At 40.7% G+C, this 19,412-nt stretch overlaps 1 protein-coding gene across 4 annotated transcripts in view; it reads left to right on the forward strand.

Annotated features, from left to right (window-relative positions):
- The window catches only part of LOC131679021 (carnitine O-palmitoyltransferase 1, liver isoform), an 87,665-nt gene extending 72,361 nt beyond the window's left edge, over window positions 1-15,304 (forward strand). For all 4 annotated transcript variants that reach the window (XM_058959536.1, XM_058959535.1, XM_058959538.1 and 1 more), the window contains 4 exons: window positions 13,301-13,439; window positions 13,504-13,752; window positions 13,819-14,178; window positions 14,234-15,304. In XM_058959536.1, coding sequence (XP_058815519.1) covers window positions 13,301-13,439; window positions 13,504-13,752; window positions 13,819-14,178; window positions 14,234-14,347 — 862 coding nt within the window. In that variant the 3' untranslated portion in view covers window positions 14,348-15,304. The remainder of the gene's footprint in view (window positions 1-13,300; window positions 13,440-13,503; window positions 13,753-13,818; window positions 14,179-14,233) is intronic.
- The last annotated feature ends 4,108 nt before the right edge of the window (window positions 15,305-19,412 follow it).

Genomic DNA, 19,412 nt, shown 5'->3' on the forward strand with positions numbered 1-19,412 from the left:
CACTTGAGTACGCGATGACCGTCACGCCTACATGCGAAACATGAGTTAACTGCGTGGCGATTTTTGTTCTACCCCTCTGTGTATTGTAAAACTCCGGTACGTGTATGTGGGCGTTGACGATGCTAGCATCCTTCAGTTTCCGCTTGTCTGTTCGAACTGTATTCGTTAATCCCGGGAGATCATAGGTTTCCTCGCTGGCAGCGGTCAGGAGTCCTGGAATGAACTCGGTTCAAAATTACCTGACTTGTGCCACTCCTTAAATTCAGCCCAGCTCAATCCCATCGATCCATGAAGTTTCTCCAATAACTCTTGCATCAGCATTAGATTTGCTAAGTGGTCGTGTTGACCAGCCACTTTTAGATGATTCACTAGGTTTTGGAGAGCCGGTCCCAATTGCATTGGTGTTTCAAGTCGATCGTGCCTTGGTGTCGTTAAGTGGTACATCTTGTTTAGTTCGTATCAAGGGCTCTGGTCTGCCGTCAAGTGTACACAGGGGTTTTCCACCGACTCCAAAGCATCATTGCAGACGAATAAGGTTCTCAGTATCCGAACAGCCACAGGTCGTCGTGGACTGCTCATAGCTGCTAACGAAGACAGGTCAGCCCTCCAGGTAGGGGACTTGTGGGTAAAATGAACAGGGGGGGGTAAAATGAACAGGTAGCCAAATCAAGTCAATGTTAGTTAAATTTAGAACAAACTTCACAGAAACGTGACCTGCCAAGTATTCAAAGGATATTGAAATAATTTCTTTTGATAAAAAGCTGTCGAATGTGAAATAAATATCATGAAAACCAAAATCGGCATTCATGTTTGTCGCTGATGTTAAATTCGGCATGTAGAATATAAGGTCTTTTGTGGTGAAATTTTAATTTTATTGTGAAAATGGTGTTACATGACAGTAGTTGAACCTCTTGCAGATATTTCACAGCAATAAGTAGGGATCAGGACAAATCGGCTCAATCGGAACGCCTTCTAGAAAATAAAATGTCTTAGGGGGTAAAATGAACAGGTTGTAGTGGGGGTAATATGAACCATCTTGCTGCTCCAAGTACCAAGCCTCAAAATTAATGGCTAAGTTCAAGTTGCTATATCTTCACTGTTCTCCAACAGATCCTTAAATTTTAAACACCTATGGATAACCCCAAGTTTGTAGATGTGTTTCCATGTCACAGAATTGTAAATTGGTTAGTATTACATGAAAATTTAATTTTTCCGTGACAAGTTTTTTTGCCTACAAAATTCCCTGTGTGTATGCAATGCTCATGAGCCGCTGGGACATCAGCATTGCTCGGAAATTGCTTTTCAGCGCTAAGCATTGCATACATACAGAACATTTTGCAGGTCACTAGAAGGTGTTCATTTTACCACCAGCACATGTTCATTTTACCCACACGCTATAAACATGTCTCTTTTTTGGACATGTTTTGAAATCAAGAATAATGTTTGAAAACTTGTGTTTATGTCGAAATATTTTCACCAAATATGTACAAAACATGTCTAACAAGAAACGTATGAGGTGATTGTAGTATCTCAATCACTTATTAGTTAGAAAATAATGACTTTGCTTAACGTGTTCATTTTACCACCAGTTCCCCTACTCGTTGAAGCTGGGCAATTCCTTCCATAGTACTTTCCATGCTTCGTTTTGTTGCTGAGAGAGAACGCCAGCTTGTTCTTGGTATCCATTAGCTGGGAGAAGTTGTGGCAGTGGAACCGCCTATTCCTTTTCGCACTGTGATGCTCCTTGACGTATGCTATCTGGTTGAAATCGGACATTCGAGTAGTTGTCTTATGTATGCATGTCTGAACGAGTATGAGTGAGAGCTAACAGAGTGGAATAGATTTCAGTTGGTGATCTGGTGTTGGAAGGACCAATGAAGATGTCACAGGATCCGGAGAGAGATTACACATCGAAAAGCCTACGAAAGAAGCTTTGCTGTTGAAGTGTGCACTGGTATTGGCCGAATTTAACTTATCCTAATTCGCTAGCCAACTTTTCACCCGATCGCTTGGTTCCAGAAGTGGTCCGCCTCTGCTGCTAGATTACACTAGCTGTCGCAAAATTTAATTCCTCTTTTCTAACGATTCCCGCCATAGTTTTTGTTGCAACTTCTTCAAGCCAATTCATTTGCCAGCTTCCGTTCACTAATGATCTTCTCTTCCTCTACCAGCTATCTTTTCTCGATCAGCTGGCGCTCGGTCTCTACTAGTTCCAGACGCTTAAGCTCCTTCTTTTCCTGCAGTTCTTGTTCCCGCAGAAACTGTTCTTGCTCTACCATCTTCAGTTGTTCTTCCAGAGCGGCTCGATTGCTGGAAATAGCGCTTCATTTGGCATTCGAGGGTTGCTTGCAGCGTTGGGGTCCGTCACGAGTTATTCGATCAGAGCGGGCTGAAAGTTTTAGGAGGGAAGGGAGGGGAGGGGGGGAGTCATAATACGCCTTCTGATCTCCCGACTGGTGTTATTGTCCGCAGTCACCAATGAGCCTAGATAGATAAACTCGTCAACCACCTCGAACTCGTCGCCGTCGATCGTAATACTACTGCCCAAGCGTTCCCTATCGCGATCGGTTCCGCCAACCAGCATGTACTTCGTCTTAGGCACATTTATCTTCAGTCCTACTCGTGCTGCTTCGCGCTTCAATCAGGTATACAGATCTGCTACGGTCTCCTTGTTTCTACCGATTATGTCCACGCCGTCAGCGAAGCACACGAACTGCCTGGACCTCGTGAAAGTCGTGCCCCGCATGTTGCACCCCGCTCTTTACATTACACCTTCCAGCGCTATATTGAACAGCAGGCAGAACAACCCATCGCCTTGTCTTAGTCCCCTGCGTGTTTCAAACGGACCCGAGAGGCCGCCCGAAATTTTGACACAACACCTTACACCATCCATCGTAGCCTTAATCAGTCTTGTCAGCTTCGCTGGGAAGCCGTTCTCGTCCATCATTTTCCATAGCTCCACACGGTCCACCGTGTCATATGCGGCTTTAAAGTCGATGAATAGGTGATGTGTAGGGATCTGGTATTCACGTCATTTTTGGAGGATTTGTCGTATAGTAAAGTTTTGGTCGTTTGTTAATCTGCCGTTGATGAAACCGGCCTGATAACTCCCGACAAATCCATTTACCAGTGGTGATAGGCGCCGGAACAGCACTTTGAAGGCGGCATTTGTGACTGTGCTCTGTAGTTTTCACAGTCCAATTTGTCACCTTTCTTGTATACCGGGGTGATGACCCCTTCCTTCGACTCCTCCGGTAGCTGTTCCCTGTCCCAGATTATTTTAATTATTCGGTGCATGCATTCCATCAGTTTTCCGGACTCACCTTGAAGCTCCTAGACCATCCTTACCAGCTGCCTTGATGTTCTTGAGCCGTTGAATAGCCTCGTTAACCTCATTCATAGTGGACGCGGGTACATCCCCGTCGGCTGCGACACTGACATAATCGTCCTCCTCGAACGCCCGATTGTCCGCCTGCGCACCATTCAGATGTTCATTGTAGTACTGCCTACACCTTTCGACCACCTCACGTTCGTCCGTCAAGATGCTACCTTCCTTGTCTCTACACATTTCGGCCCGCGGCACAAAACGGTTGCGAGAGTCATTCAGCTTCTTTAAGAAAGCCCGCGTTTCCTGAGAGCGATACAGCAGCTCCATCTCCTCTCTCAGGCTCTTCCAGGCGGCGCTTTTTGTCCTGAAAAAGACGAGTCTGCTGTTTTCGCTTCCGTCGATATAACTCCACGTTCTGACGAGTGGCTTGAAGCAACATCGCTGCGCGTGCTGCATTATTCTCGTCCAATCGAACCAATCGTTCCATCGACTCCTCTGTACGTATCCCAGGACGCTCTCCGCAGTGCTACTTATGGCTGCTTTAGTCCTGGTCCAGCAGTCCTCAAAGGGAGCATCTATGAGCTCCTCTTCCGGTGGCAGCACTGCTTCAAGATGCTGCGGGTACGTTGTCGCGACGTTGGTTTCCCTCAGTCGGTCCAGGTTACACCGCGGCAGGCTGCGATATCTTACACTGTGCACTACGGATAGTTTTGGACGCAGTTTAACCGACACCAGATAGTGGTCCGAGTCGATTTTAGCGCCTCGATAGGTCCTTACGTCGATAATGTCCGAGAAGTGCCGTCCATCAATCAGAACATGATCAAATTGCGTCTCTGTTTGTTGCGGTGATTTCCAGGTGTATCGGTGCAGGAGGCCTTATGGCCATCTTCTTGGAGGTGGCGAAATCGATTAGTCTTAGGCCGTTCTCGTTCGCTATGGGCGCTGAACCTTCCAATTACCGGTCTGTATTCCACCTCCTGGCCAACCTGAGCGCTTCCGAGGTGGGGACTATGCACGTTAATTATGCTGATGTTGAAGAACCGGCCCTTGATCCTCAACCTGCACATTCTGTCGCTGACCGGCCACTATCCGATCACACGCGTTTGCATCTCCCCCACCACCATAAAAGCTGTTCCCAGCTCGTGTGTATTGCCGCAGCTCTAGTAGATGGTGTGGTTCCCGCGAAAGACCCGCACCGTAGACCTCTTCCAACACACCTCCTGCAGCGCCACAATGTCGAACTTGCGGTCTTTCACTATATCGGCAAGTATGCGAGTGCTCCCGATAAAGTTAAGTGACCTGCAGTTCCATGTCCCAAGTTTCCAGACTCTTGTGTCGTTTCCGTTGCGTACGTCTGTGCCAATTTTGTCCATCCGAAATTTCTTGTTGAACTTCCTGAGCATTCTATTTTTATGGGCGGTTAGCTAGGCATGCACCAACCTTGCAGTAACGCTGAAGAATCACGGGAAGAGAGAGATTTGGGCTAAGCGCTTATTTAAAGGCGGCGCTAACTCGCCTTGTCAGGGCTGCTTTAGGTCATGTGGTATTTAGGCCTAGAACGTGTAGAGCCCACTACCTCGTCCTACCACACCCATAGTCAGCCCCCACTACATGCTTCGGGTCGCGAATCACAACTAGTTGCTATCGCGACTAAGCATTATTCACCACCTATGACCCGCCCGGTTGCTTGCAGCTCAGCTTCCCACATAGCGTTCCTTCATCAACACGGGGCCCGAGGATTCTTAGTTTATATAACAAACATAAAGATGTGACACAAGGTGCTGAAAGCGTACTAAAATCCTGTCAATCCTATTTTTCATTAGAGTGTCTGCTCTAATTATTACCACAAAAGGGCCGTGATGTCGCGTATTGACCGTTGGAAAAGAGCGTGACGTGAAATATATTGCCGAGAAAAAACTAAAAATCAATCGAGTCGTACTAGTAAAGCGGGGATAATAAAACCAGCAACAATTTGAAATAAGCTTGGAGGGCAAGTGTATTTTGGACTATTTTTTTTTTTCTTTTATGTGAAACGTGGAATGAATGAATAACCCCAAACAAACAATGTTCCCTAACGAATATCTCGTAACATCGATAATAGAACAGAGGGATTAAGGCCAAGTTCCCTCTGGGTCGTGCAAACCGAGAAGCTGAGCTGGAGCAGAAACTGACATTAGCATGCGAGATGCGAGAAACCTGCCTGCAGCAAAGTAAAGGGATGATGTCAAAGTGAAAGCGGGCAGTCGGCGCAGATCCGCTCGGCTTTCACTCTGACATCACCCATTTGGTTTGCAGCAAGCAGGTTTCTCGCATTCTAATGTCAGTTCCAGCGCCAGCTCAGCTTCTCGCCGCCACTATGTAAGCACCCTTATACCATTATCTGGTTGTGTTGGGTTCGCAAGTGCACCGTCAGATTGTAGGATTGAGTGAACCCTCGGTCGCAGTATTCGCACACGTACGGAGTTTTCCCGGGTGTGCAACCTGACGTGTATTTTCAGCGTTATCGATTGAGTGAATGTTTTCGAACAGTGGGGACACATTTGAAGGGCTTTTCACCTGTAACTGTAAACAGTATATAATTGAAATTTACAGAAAAGAAAATAAGTTAAACCTTAACCTACTCGTGTGTCATCGAATGTGCGTCGTCATCAGGTACTTGTCCGCAAACTCTTTATTACAATATGGACATCGGTTCCGAATGGGTAATGAACGATCCTTCTTTAGCGGCAAACCATCAGATCCCTTTTCTCCTTTCGAACTACTTTGTTTCATCTTGCGATCCGGATCCATAAATCGACGAAAACGCTCTGCAAATCGCCCGTTTCAACTTTTTCCTCTCCCAACCCCCTAATAACGTAAATCTTCCCATTCTCTCCCTTGATGCACATTTCGATTTTTGGTTCCAAAGGAAAATGTTTAATTCATCAGCATCTTCCACTGCGTTTTCGATATCTGATCGCTCATCGTCCGCGTGCGTTTGTAACATGTAATGTAGTTAGATTGCACTAGTGAGGCAATGGAGAAATTTGGCATCGTCAGGGTGCACCTGATTTGTTCCTTTCGTTCTTCCATAACGGCAAGCACACGCCGAAAGAGTTCTCCACATAGGCCAGCGCAGAAACCACACCTGTCGGAGCTGTGGGAGGAATGTGGCCACTTAATTGTAAATGTGAGAAAGTACAAAAACAAGTGAGCGAGAAATGCAACTAAAATCCATAGCGTGTTCATCGCCGTTTTGTATGTCCAACAATACAAGAGGATTAAATATTTTTTCAAACTCCCGTTCTAATCATTTTTTGTCCAATTGAAGTCTCCCTAAGCTTTTTTGGGGTAGACCTTGTCGCTGTAGAGTTCTATGCAATTCCTTTCACACACACTAATTGTGATTTTGATTTCCTCCAGCTGACATATATAAGACTCAGCCAATTTAAACGTTCGAAATAGCTCGCCTGAAGTATTTATAATGGTGTTGAAATGCTCTGTGCCGCTGTAAAACTTATTCAGCGACACAGTCCTTTTGAATGCAAAGATTTTTGGAAAGAAGGAAGAGACGGGTCTGGAAGATTCCTTAAGGCCCGCACCCCAACAATATAGGTATTTTCGGAATGGTCTTGAAGAGTAGGTTCCAGAAATTGATTTTTGACGCCATTTTGAAATCAAAGATGGCGACTTCCGGTTTAGCGAAATTCGCTAAAACTCAATCAATATGGGTATTTTCGGAATGGTCTTGAAGAATAGGTGCCAGAAATTGATTTTTGGCGTCATTTTGAAATCCAAAATGGCGACTTCCGGTTCAGTGAAATTCGCTATAACCCAATCAATATGAGTGTTTTTGGAATGATCTTAACGAGTAGGTTCCAAAAATTGATTTTTGACGCCATTTTTAAATCCAAGATGGCGATTTCCGATTTCGCGAAATTCGCTATAACCCAATCAATATTGGTATTTTTGGAAGTTGAAGTTGTACAAATAGTTTTAATTAAGCAGTTGAATTTTCTTAAATTTAAGCAATATGTTTAATTTGAATAAATTCAAACCCCCAACTCACACCACATACGTCTCTTTCTTCTCTCTCTTCCATTCTCACCGCACTTTCCTGGATGAACACATAAAAATATTTTGCATTTTGCTGGTTTATGATTAGATCTTATATTTGAGGGTGATTAAGACGATTGCCCATATTTTTCATGCGAGAATTTCGGTAAACCGGAAGTCGCCATCTTGGATTGCAAAATGGCGTCAAAAATCAATTTCTGGCACCTACTCTTCAAGACCATTCCTAAAATACCCATATTGATTGGGTTATAGCGAATTTAGCAAAACCGGAAGTCGCCATCTTTGATTTCAAAATGGCGTAAAAAATCAATTTCTGGCACCTACTCTTCAAGACCATTCCGAAAATACCCATATTGATTGGGTTATAGCGAATTTCACTGAACCGGAAGTCGCCATCTTGGATTTCAAAATGACGCCAAAAATCAATTTCTGGCACCTACTCTTCAAGACCATTCCAAAAATATCAATATTGATTGAGTTATAGCGAATTTCGCTAAACCGGAAGTAGCCATCTTTGATTTCAAAATGACATCAAAAATCAATTTCTGGCACCTACTCCTCAAGACCATTCCGAAAATACCCATATTGATTGGGTTATAGCGAATTTCGCTAAACCGGAAGTCGCCATCTTTTATTTCAAAATTACGTCAAAAATCAATTTCTGGCACCTACTCTTCAAGACCATTCCAAAAATACTCATATTGATTGGGTTATAGCGAATTTCTCTAAAACCGGAAGTTGCCATCTTTGATTTCAAAATGGCGTCAAAGATCAATTTCTGGAACCTACTCTTCAAGACCATTCCGAAAATACCCATATTGTTGGGGTGCGGGCCATAAGGAATCTTCCAGACCCGTCTCTTCCATCTTTCCGAAAATCCTCTAAGTCTTTTGCATTCAAAAGGACTTAGAATATTTTTTGCAAAAACCGTGTTAATTGCGAAATCCGCACAAAAAAAACTTCCAAAAATATTAAAGTCTTGCTGAGAGTTTTTTTTTGCGCGGATTTTCGAATTAACGCGGTTTTTTTACGCGGTTTTTTTGACGCGGTACGTATCCCCCGCGTAAAAAAACCTGGGTGTATGCCGGTTTGACTATATTTGACAAACAGTGTACTGATCCACCAAACTTGTTTTATTATGTTTGTCAAACAATATTAGGCGTAACATCCGGTAACGCATCAATGCAAATATTTGATGAAAAACTACATGGGGCAGCCCTATGAGGTTGCACGAACTGTAGACGTAGGACTATACTACTTAATGTAAAATATTTTTTTTCTTAGTACATTTAGAGTAATAATAAATCAAATATATTTCTTACGAATAGTTTAAGCACAACCAATCAACATCGAATGTTATATATTGAACCAAACCTTCTTGATTATCAAGTTATTTCATTTGTTGTAGGCTATCGAATCCATTTAAACTTATTTGAGATGATCTGAAGAATGGAGACAGAAAACCGTGACCGAACTAATATCTGAAAACTAATCTTTATAGCACAGGCAGGGCCGGCGGAAAGCGTGGGTAGTATGGGTAGTACTAGCCACTCGAAAATAACCGAGTGGGTAATTACCCACTCGAAATTTTGAACTATTTAAAAAAATTTAGATGTACAACGCATGTATCTCGCACTACACACATTTGAAAACAATTCCATTTGCATAAACGAACGTGATTTAATGTGAATGTAATGTAAGCGTGTGCATTGCGAAAAGGGAAAAAAATCCTTACCAATGGGCCCCTCACCCTATGCTTTCTATCCACTCGGGCGTAAAGTGTTTCGCCGCCCCTGAGCACAAGATCAGCTTTTAAAAATTGTAAAACTTTTCGATTGTGTGTGGTAAAAAGTCTTAATCATATATCTGTGCTATCCATCGATCCGCGTAAATTTGTTGCTAAAAAATTTTTCGTCTTTGCGCAATTAAAGCACAGATTGCTATCATGCAGGTTACGCATGTATCCGTTAACAAACAGGGATGCCACATTGAAATCTGTATTTCGGTCAAAAATATGATTTTACCAAAAAAATTGTGATAAATTTCCGAAAAATATGTGAAAAATCACAATATTTCCAAAAATCTATCAAATTTTCATCAAAATGCCAAAAATCTACCATCTATGAAAAAGAATATGTGATCAAAAATTGTGAAAAAAATCTCTGACATTACAGAAAAATCTGTGAATATAGTAACCCTGTCAACAAATTAGATATACCTACATTCGCCTCAAACATTGAACCCAAGCGCACAAAGCAAAACGAGTCAATGCTGATGATGATTGGTAGAGCGAAAGAGACAACTAGTACCACTACGCTACGTTAACCGTGTTTGCAAATGGAGCTCGAATGTACAAGCGATTTTGTGTAGGAATAACTGTGTTCGAGATTGTACATAAAAGTGTGCTGGAAACAAGCACAAAGAAAGCATAGCACTGGATAGCGTACCTCCACAAGCAGTGTAACGGACTTCTCACTCAGCTACACTGCACACCAAAAAATATGAATTTTATCGTTGACGTAATTTCAAACATGACACAATTTACCAAACTGTAATGCACGAAATGACGAAATATAACCGCGTTCCGTTTAATTTTACATGAAATATGTACTTTACATGCGCAGTGCTATAAAAATATGCGTATCAACATTTAAAACAAATGCCATATGTGGAGTAAAATTACGTGATTTACGAAATTCAATGTCATATAAAATTAGAATCGAACGTGAAGCTGTGCGATTTTTGACGCTCGTATATGTCAGGGTTAGAAGACGTAATTTTACACGATTTTTTCTAGGTGTGTGGCTGTGAAAAGACACAGCGCAGTGATCTGCACCGCCTTCCGTTCAACAGGCAACTGAGCTTATCTTGCCAAATCCATTCTTTAAATAGTCGACGATGACGTCATTCATAGAAGCGTAACGCGATAGGTACACCGATCTGTCGTACCGGGCTTGGGAAGCGCTATCTTCTGTGTGTAAATGCGCGATATTTTGACAAGGTTGTATATTATTTAAATTTTTATTGCCATGATATCAAAAATCTTTGGGTTTATCTATTGGAATCTATTCTTAGAAGTATTTCGGGGCGATATGCGCAAAAAAATTGAAAATTTATCGTGAGATGGCTGAATTATATGCGTTTAAAATTGGACCGTGCACCCCCATATCGAAAACAAAGACGTAGTCCTACGTCAAAAAGTTTGTTAAACAGTTGATCTCGTGTACTGGCCTTGTCAAATTTGTTTGTCAAACACGTTTATTTGATCAAATTTTGCTTCATCAAATATTTCACGTTATGATAAACAGTGTACTGGTAGCTTAACCCTTTCATGCCCAACTTTTTTCTAGTGCATGTAGGGTTTCATAACTATTTTTTCTTGAGAACGGTGAGGTCAAGAAACTCGAAAAACTTTTTTTCATAAAGGTAGATCCTTCCATGGCAGTGCTAGAAGCGGCTCAATTTTCACCTTCCAATGCTCACTACAATTCTCCTAGAATATTTACAATAGTCCAACTGCGTGGAAAACGTAGCCAAAAATAATCTAAATTGATAAGTTTTATCAGTTTTCACTAATATTGCAACTTAACAAAGTTATATGAAAAAATCATTTTCCGTCGTCAACGTAAACTGTCCCTGGCAGCACTGCTCCATCGGAGTTCAATCAGACTAATTGCAATAACTTCAGTTCTAGAGCTGATCCTGGTAGCCGATAATACTCAAATGAAAGCCAATAGTCACATTTATTAGGCTTACTTTTTTTTGTGAGCAAATCTTGCCTCAATCAAAAGCTATAGCTGCTTAAAAACGTTGTTGTCCACAAACAACATGGGCATGAATGGGTTAAGATAGTAAAGTAGAAAATTGGAAAATTGGTAAGTTTTCTAATATACATGTGTAAATGTATATACAAATCAAACCAATGCATTAAATACGCGTCGATTTCTTCCTGTAAGGAATCGAAAGTTTTACCATAATGTTAAAATCCAATTGATACAAACATTACATTAAGGCGGAGCTGGTTGATGGAACGATGACCTCGAAACATGTCTGGCACTGTATACGAAATGGGTAATCGGAAAGTCAATTGAGCTAACATCTACCTAAATCCGTGAACCAAGTTATTTGCATGAATGTGTTTCAATACATGTAAACATCTTTTTTTTCTGTAAATCACTACCAGCTAGTGGGAGATAGGATGGTTAATACACACACACAGAAAGCGGGCTGAAACTTTGAGCAGTTCTTTGGTGAACGTAGAGGCTGATATTTTCTGTTCGCTGCCGCAAGAAGTGCACGTCAAGTTTAATCAGATCATTAAGCCCTGTGCAACCGAAATGTTCCCATACCAGGCTTACACAGCACAGGACCATTTCTTGTTCCGTCGCATCCGGACGTTTACAGAATTAATAGTTGTGTTAGGTGTTGTTGTTCCATCATTCCTAACCTCAATCAAAATTTCTTGTAAATTGTTGAGTTGAATTTCGTTGTGACTGACCAAAACCGAGATAGTAACGCTATTTAATCGTTGTAGCTGTGAATTTAGTTTATTTTAGGATAATTCATATTATTTCTATGTATCCAACTTCAATTTTTGGTGCACAAACAACCATATGGAAGGGGATCGGCCGGCGTACGTCACCCATGGTCACACATCTACATTTTTTATTTTTATTGGGAATATTGTCACAAATTGATCAGTATCAAATCTACTTACAGTAAATTTGATCTTATGCTATGAGAAATTAAGAGTTCAATTTTAGAAATACGAAAGAGAGCAGATTTCAATCTAACTACCTAACCACTTCAACTATTGGGTCCTAAAGAAATGATTTGCCTTGCTGCCAGCCGATAACATTGTCTCCTCATGACTTACGTCAAGGCAGACTTCCGGCAGCTTCCGGGGCTACGGTTTTAACCGCCCAGCACAAGTTTGATGTTCCAGGGAAAGTAAGGAAGTTAAAACTTTCAAAATTTGCCAATAAATGCATGATTTGGCAAGCGATATGCTCATGTGGCAAACGGAGTGCATCGTTCGTGACTACCGGGACAGTAAACGGGAAGCTCTACCTCAAGGCGTGTCTACAGAAGCGTCTGCTTCCTCTGTTCAATTAAGCAACACGATCGATCTTTCATTGTTAGAAATTTCTATTTTGGGTGTGTTTACTCTGATATGCACTATGAACATTGTTGAAAAGTATTGTGAAATCATTTTAATCGAAAACAAAAATAACAAAAAAAGAACTTGGGACCATTTCAATAAGTACCTATGCGAGATATCATGAATAGACACACGATGGGAAGCATGAAATAAGAACTTGTAAGCACTTTGTTATCTCACCATTTGTCGATTTAAAACTATTTTTGGACAAAAACTCGGATAAAAGATACGATTTCAGAGTAATAAGTTTCAGGACATACTTTATGGAAATTGTCGTACAATCCTTCTTCAAAGCAGGTGTTGTCATTCGCTATACATGGCAGAATATTAAATACTTTTCTTTTAATGTTTTTTTTTAAATAATTGTTATACTTGTATCCTCGTTGATAAACAATATCTACAATGGTTTAATTGTGGTTTTGCAAAGTCTACCTTGAGTTTTTAGCATGTGTTTAGCCTTACGGAATGTTAGGCATAGTATCATACTATTATTAGAATATTATTGCATATTACTATAACTTATCACTTTTTGTAAAAAAATGTGCTGCTAGATCACTAACTAAGCTACTAACCCAGCTCGATTTAGAACCAGATTTTTCAAATCTATTTAAATTTATGTTGATAGTCTTGCTAAAACTATTACCAATATGCATGCCACTAATGTCTCAAAAATTGTAAACTGCACGCAACTGCTTTTTTGAAAGCACTAGCGGAACCGCTAACTTGACCGAGTTGTTTTTTTTTTCGCGCTACAGATATGACGAAAACGGAAACACTCTCGGCATTCCCGAGTTCGAACCACCGAAGCCGAAACGGCTTGCATTCGATCTGGACAACAGTGAAGCGCTAGACGCTATTCAGGAAGCTCATCTGGCCGCGCAGAAGTTACTAAACGTAAGATTTGCATCCCACACTACCCTTGAACGTATTGAGTACTAGAGTGAAATTATTTCCGTAGGATGTCGATCTGCGCATCTTTGTTCATGATGCGTACGGTAAAGGTTTGATGAAGAAGTGTCGTCTCTCGCCGGACGCTTTTCTACAGATGGCTTTGCAACTGGCATACTACCGTGATGCCGGTAAGTTTTCGCTAACATACGAAGCATCGATGACCCGCCTGTTCCGTGAGGGTCGTACCGAAACTGTCCGCCCCTGTACGATAGAATCGGCTGCCTGGGTTAAAGCCATGGAAGATCCAAGCTGTAGTGTGAGTGCTATTTGTTTCGAATGTTTTTGAAATCTGGTCAGGTTTAACATTCTCTTCTAACCTCAGGTTCAAGAACGAGTTAAACTGCTGAACGCGGCTTGCGATCGTCATCAGCTGGGCTACCAGGACGCAATGTGTGGCATGGGTATCGATCGACACCTGTTCTGTCTGTATGTGGTTTCCAAATATCTGGAACTGGATTCACCCTTCCTGAAAGAGGTACTCAGCGAACCGTGGCGGCTGTCCACTAGTCAAACACCGCACGGTCAAACGGCAAAGATGGATCTGAAAAAGCATCCAGATTGTATCAGTGCTGGTGGCGGTTTCGGTCCAGTGGCCGACGATGGTTATGGTGTGTCATACATTGTGGCTGGTGAAGACCTCATTTTCTTCCACATTTCTTCGAAGAAATCTTGCGGTTCAACGGTAAGTTATTTACATGCTCGAGCATCCCACAGCATAACAAGTTTGGTTTTTGTAGAGTTCGGAACGTTTCGCGCAGCAGATCGCTCGAGCGCTGGCGGATTTGAAGCACCTGTTTGAACAATACAAAACCCAGCAGCAGAAGAACGTTACCAACGGAACGGCTAACTAGAAACGTTGGCCCTTCTCAGTTCTCGGATAAGTGGATGATGTGCGATGCTAGGCACTAGAACTGAATCCACACAAACAACATATCCACCGTCTACGTGAATAGTAGATTACCCCAGATGCCAGGCTGCAGGAACCATTATTATGTATCCGGCTAATTTATGCAATTACAACTATGTCTGTTCTTTTATAGATAGCTATTACTTATTTTAGGTACTGAACTGTAAAGTTATATAATTTAGATAGATCTTTTACATGTTAAGTTTCGAAGATGATGTTGATATTAGAATTTAGTTCTTATAGAAAAAGCTGAGCAAACAATAAATCAGTAAGCAAAAGGCACATCCATCTAATACAACCCCCCAATTATTTAGTCTTTGGATTTTGACCACGAAAGCAATGAAAACCGAGAAACTTTATTGTAATTAGACTGTTGTATTATATTAGTTCAATAAAACAACTAAACAGAAGGCAATCATTTTCCTTTCAGGGGTACTTTTAGGGGTTCATTTTTCGGCGATAACCACAACCCGCTTTTGTTTTCGGTGATTGAAAAGTTTTTTACTCGATCTAGCTTAAATTGAATTATTCTACTATTAACGGCCGAAACTAATTGAATGAAAACTCATACCAAAAAAAAAGAAGAAACTAGAGTCCGGTATCCTCAGGGAAAAACGGTTTTACGAAAAAAAAAGCCAGCAACTTTTTTGGAAATATCGTGGTCACGTTCTGGAAATTGGCGCAAGTAAGACAAACAATCAATGCAATTTACCAAGAGAAAGCAAACTATTGATGGTAACTTAAATGTATATGATATTTTAGTGAAATGTATAAGATGTTCAGCAGATTATATTTTGTCAAAAGCGAGTTAATGAAAATTAAACAGTGAGCACTCGGATGTACGAAATGTGAGGTTTGAATCAATAAAATATCAATAAAAGGAAAACACTGTTAATTGTAACGCATTTATTAAAACTCATTTTGTAAATGTGATAATATCAATACGGAATATTTTCCCTGTACTGCAATAAGCTAAGACACGGCGTCGGATTTTCATGTGAGTTCTAAAAATCATGCGAAACTAACAAGACTCCAAATCCAAGAGCACTTACGTCTCGTTGGTAGAGATGTAAGTTAGAGTTGGAATCCCTCTGGATCAAGATTCGCCATCTCTATGGTTTGTTTACCATTTATCTTTCAATGTCATTCTAATCGAGTAGGAGATCTATCAATGGCCCTCGTTCGAGAAAGATTCGAAGCGATTTTCTTCGGACGACGATAGAGATGGCCAGGGCCGTCTTAAGACGACACGGGGCCCCTGGGCACTATTGAGCTAAGGGGCCCCAATAATTGAAAGGGTGTAAACAGTAGGGTGCGACAAAAATTTATAGGTACCATTTGGGTCCTAGATCAACTGTGCAAATTCTTAGCTTGATCCCTGAAACTATATTTTTGCGCCCACTGAGTTTACATGGGATTTTGAATGAGAAAATTAACTTTCACAAAATAATTCCTCCAGGAGTCGCCCATTGCCTCCTAAAAATAAATTGTTATGTGGCTTTTATTGGAAATACAACGAAGAAACAAAGTCTCGAAGCCAACGATACGATATGATGCTTCAAAAAAAAGTTATTAAGCATCAGAAACTGATTGATACTCTGACGTTTGATAAAGTATTAATTTTTTTCTAGCACCACTGCTGTTGGTTGTCCAATTAAATGCAATTTTTTTGATCACCGCTTAATGTGTCTATTTCAATTATCTAAATTGTTTGGCCACTTCACAAGAGTTTTGAGAGATAAACTGAGGCTTATTTTGTACTTAATAAATGACACTTAAAATTTTTGTATATAATTCGACCTTCAGCAGCAATGATGCTATAAAAATTGAGATTTTCGTCAATCTTCAGGGCGTCAATAGGTTTTTGCTTAATAACTTTTTCCACAGGTATCAGATCGTTTCGCGGCCCTTGAGACTATGTTTCCTTGACAAATTTCCTGCCTATAGATCTATTTACTTTTAGGTGGTAACGGGCGGCTCTTGGAAGAATTGTTTTGCGAAAGTCGATTTCCCCATATGAAATCCCATATAAACTTTAAACTGTGGGCGCAAAAATATAGTTTCACCGTTTGAGCTTAAAATTTGCTGATTTGTTCTGGGACCTAAATGGAACCCAGAAAGTTACTCGGAGCAAAATTTAATTTTTTTATATAACCGTGTCCCACTCTAGTAAACAGCTGCAGAGTAGGATGATCGAAAAATGATTCCCAGCATTACATAATTATTTCTACTCCATGTCACCCTGAGACTCTTTTCTAAATTTGTGCCAAATCAGTCAACCGTGTTGAAAATGTTTTAAAAAATAAAGCGGGACTCAAAATGTATTGAGAACAAAGAGTATTGCAGGTTTTCACAACCAGGTGCCGTTGCTGATGTCCAAATCACTAAAAGCGGTGGTGTGAGTTCGATCTCAGGTGACGTATAGTGTAATGGACTCACCAACTACGTCTTCCTAGACAATGTAGACGTTCTTTGAAGATTAAAAGTGCCTCAATCAAGGAGGGATGTTGGAGCATGGTCTGTTAAACGTCCATTAAACCAAAAACCAAGCGCACTGCTGTTCATGATTTTTGGAATACTTGGTGTAGTTTGCACATGTTCATTTACATTGTTTCGTTTAGTGTTGATCTTGATAGCTTCTTGATGCTCTTGATATGATGAATAGAAACAGAGTCGACTACCGACTTTGGAAAAATGCACATTTTTTTTTCTTTTAATCGAATATTGTGAATTTACTTACAGGTGGTTGAATTCGGGAATCTTTGAAATCAATCTAAGCGCCAAACGCCTTGAAATTCATTCATTTTATTCTCATTACTTTCAGCCCGAATAGAAATTACGGTTCTTTAAAATATTATTTATTCATTGTACGAATTGTTGGTGAAGTTGCTTTTTGTTATATATTCCGACAGACGTGTTGTGCATTCATTTATTGTGACCGGTTCGGGGAGGCGTAGCATTTAAAATAATAATAATAGTACCCCTACTCAACAAATTGGTGTTTTGAAGACTGCTCTGGTGGTTGAGCGGCAAGCCGGAATGTGGGTCTGGGTTCATCCCCAGTACAACCCGTTGAGATCCTTTGATTTGAAAATTCTCTGGCTACATCTTCCTACGTGGGAGAAGTAAAGCCGACCGGTGTGATATCTAGGGTTCAGTTAGTAGAATCGCTTCCCAGTGCGAAGAAGGACCGATGGAAAAGAAATGTGAATATTAACATTAGTTAGTTAGTTTTTAGCGTTTTGGATTCTCCTCGTCAGTAACTAGCACCATCTTGGTGCCAGTTAGATGATTAATCTTAGATGCTAAAACCATCTCACTTGCACCAACATTATGCTAGTTACTGATGAGGAGAATCCCAAACGTTAAAAACCAACTTTAAGTTAGGTATTGTTCCGTTCGTACAAAACAATTCGGATCTACAAAAAATACTTTTTTCTGCGTCCCAACATTTTCACTATTCAGTGTTAGAAGTATTCAATACTTTAACTTCGCTCGTTTAAAATTGCGTTCAAAACGAAACATAAAAATACTCGAATCTATCAATATCATCTGTATAATTCGTTTCAATGCTTTCGTCATTTGTCCATAAACTGAGGCTTTGAATATAGCAAGGAAAAACTGAATTTTGAAAATTAAATTATTCCAATAGCACAAGAATGTTCTACTTGTGTGAAACATACTTTGAGGACACACCACAACACTCGAATATTTTTAAAAATATTGACACTAATAAATGTCCAAGATTCTACTAATATCCTCAAATGCACTTACATTGACAGTGACACATTTAGTCAAATCTAGGAGAAAGGTAGGTTTGATACATGTTGATACTTTCACAAGGGCATTTTAAACTTCTTTTTTGGGATTTCATGAACGTTTGTCTTCAAAATGGATTAAATGGTTGTGATAGGATGGAGTATACTGCAAAAACAACATTATTGGTTCTGTGCCAGTCTAAGACTGATAGGGCAGAGGGAAACATGCCAAATCCGCCCAAAAAGTGTTGATTCTTTGTAAGACCTCGAGAAGTCTCTTTTGGACGCTTCCATGTGGATTTTTTCGTTGACAGACTCAAATGTAACGAAGAAATATAATTAATATTTTGCCACATCCACAGATCGCTTGCCAAACAAGATTTTCTGGTTGGTTGGCTAACGTCCGGAGCCTTCCAAACTTTTTATAGAGGGTGTACCAAACGTTTCATTACTGTTGTTGAAAATAAATTGAAACTTGAATTGAAATGTTGGATTTACGCTTGAATTGGCTCAATGGGCATGCAGTGCCTCGTTTCCTGCGGCTCTGATGCTTTTCAAACATCTTGTTCACCTGGAATACAGTACAATGTGCGATTCCGAGTTGCTACTGATCTATTGTTACCCACATATTAAAAAGTAATGAACAATTGAGTGCGACTTTTCTTTGAAATATAGTCTACAGAAGGATTTTATATTCATCTTAAGTGCGGGGCCCCCAAAATCCCGGGGCCCCTGGCCCTGGCCCAGCGTGCCCATGCGTAAAGACGGTACTGGAGATGGCGAGTCACTATCCAAGAGGGATTCAGCGTCTTTATTCGATACGATCCGACCTTTGAGGGTTTGGCATTCACATGTCCGAGCCGCCAGAGCAACTTATCGATGTTACTTCCGTAATTCATGGCGTAGTAACCTTCTATTTTTATGAGAAGGCCAAGGATTTGACGAAAATCTCCCAAAGTGGACAGTTTGATTTCTTCCAGGGTCGGCTTTTACACTGCTGGGAGGACTCACAACCTTGACTTACCTGATAGCACTTCGAACGAACGAAACAAATCAACATTTAAAACAGACATAAGGCTCAGTGAAAAAAGTCATACAAACAAGAGAAATACATTTTAACTTATATATTTAATTGTTTTACATGACGAATACCGGTGCTGCCATCAGGAACTGTTGGGGCCCTTGCTGCTTCGCTGGTGGAGAGAGGGTGAGAAACATTTTGTTTCTGCGCACTGGGTGTAAGTTCGTAGG

This window comes from Topomyia yanbarensis, chromosome 2 (assembly GCF_030247195.1).
Source record: "Topomyia yanbarensis strain Yona2022 chromosome 2, ASM3024719v1, whole genome shotgun sequence".
Lineage (NCBI taxonomy): Eukaryota > Metazoa > Arthropoda > Insecta > Diptera > Culicidae > Topomyia > Topomyia yanbarensis.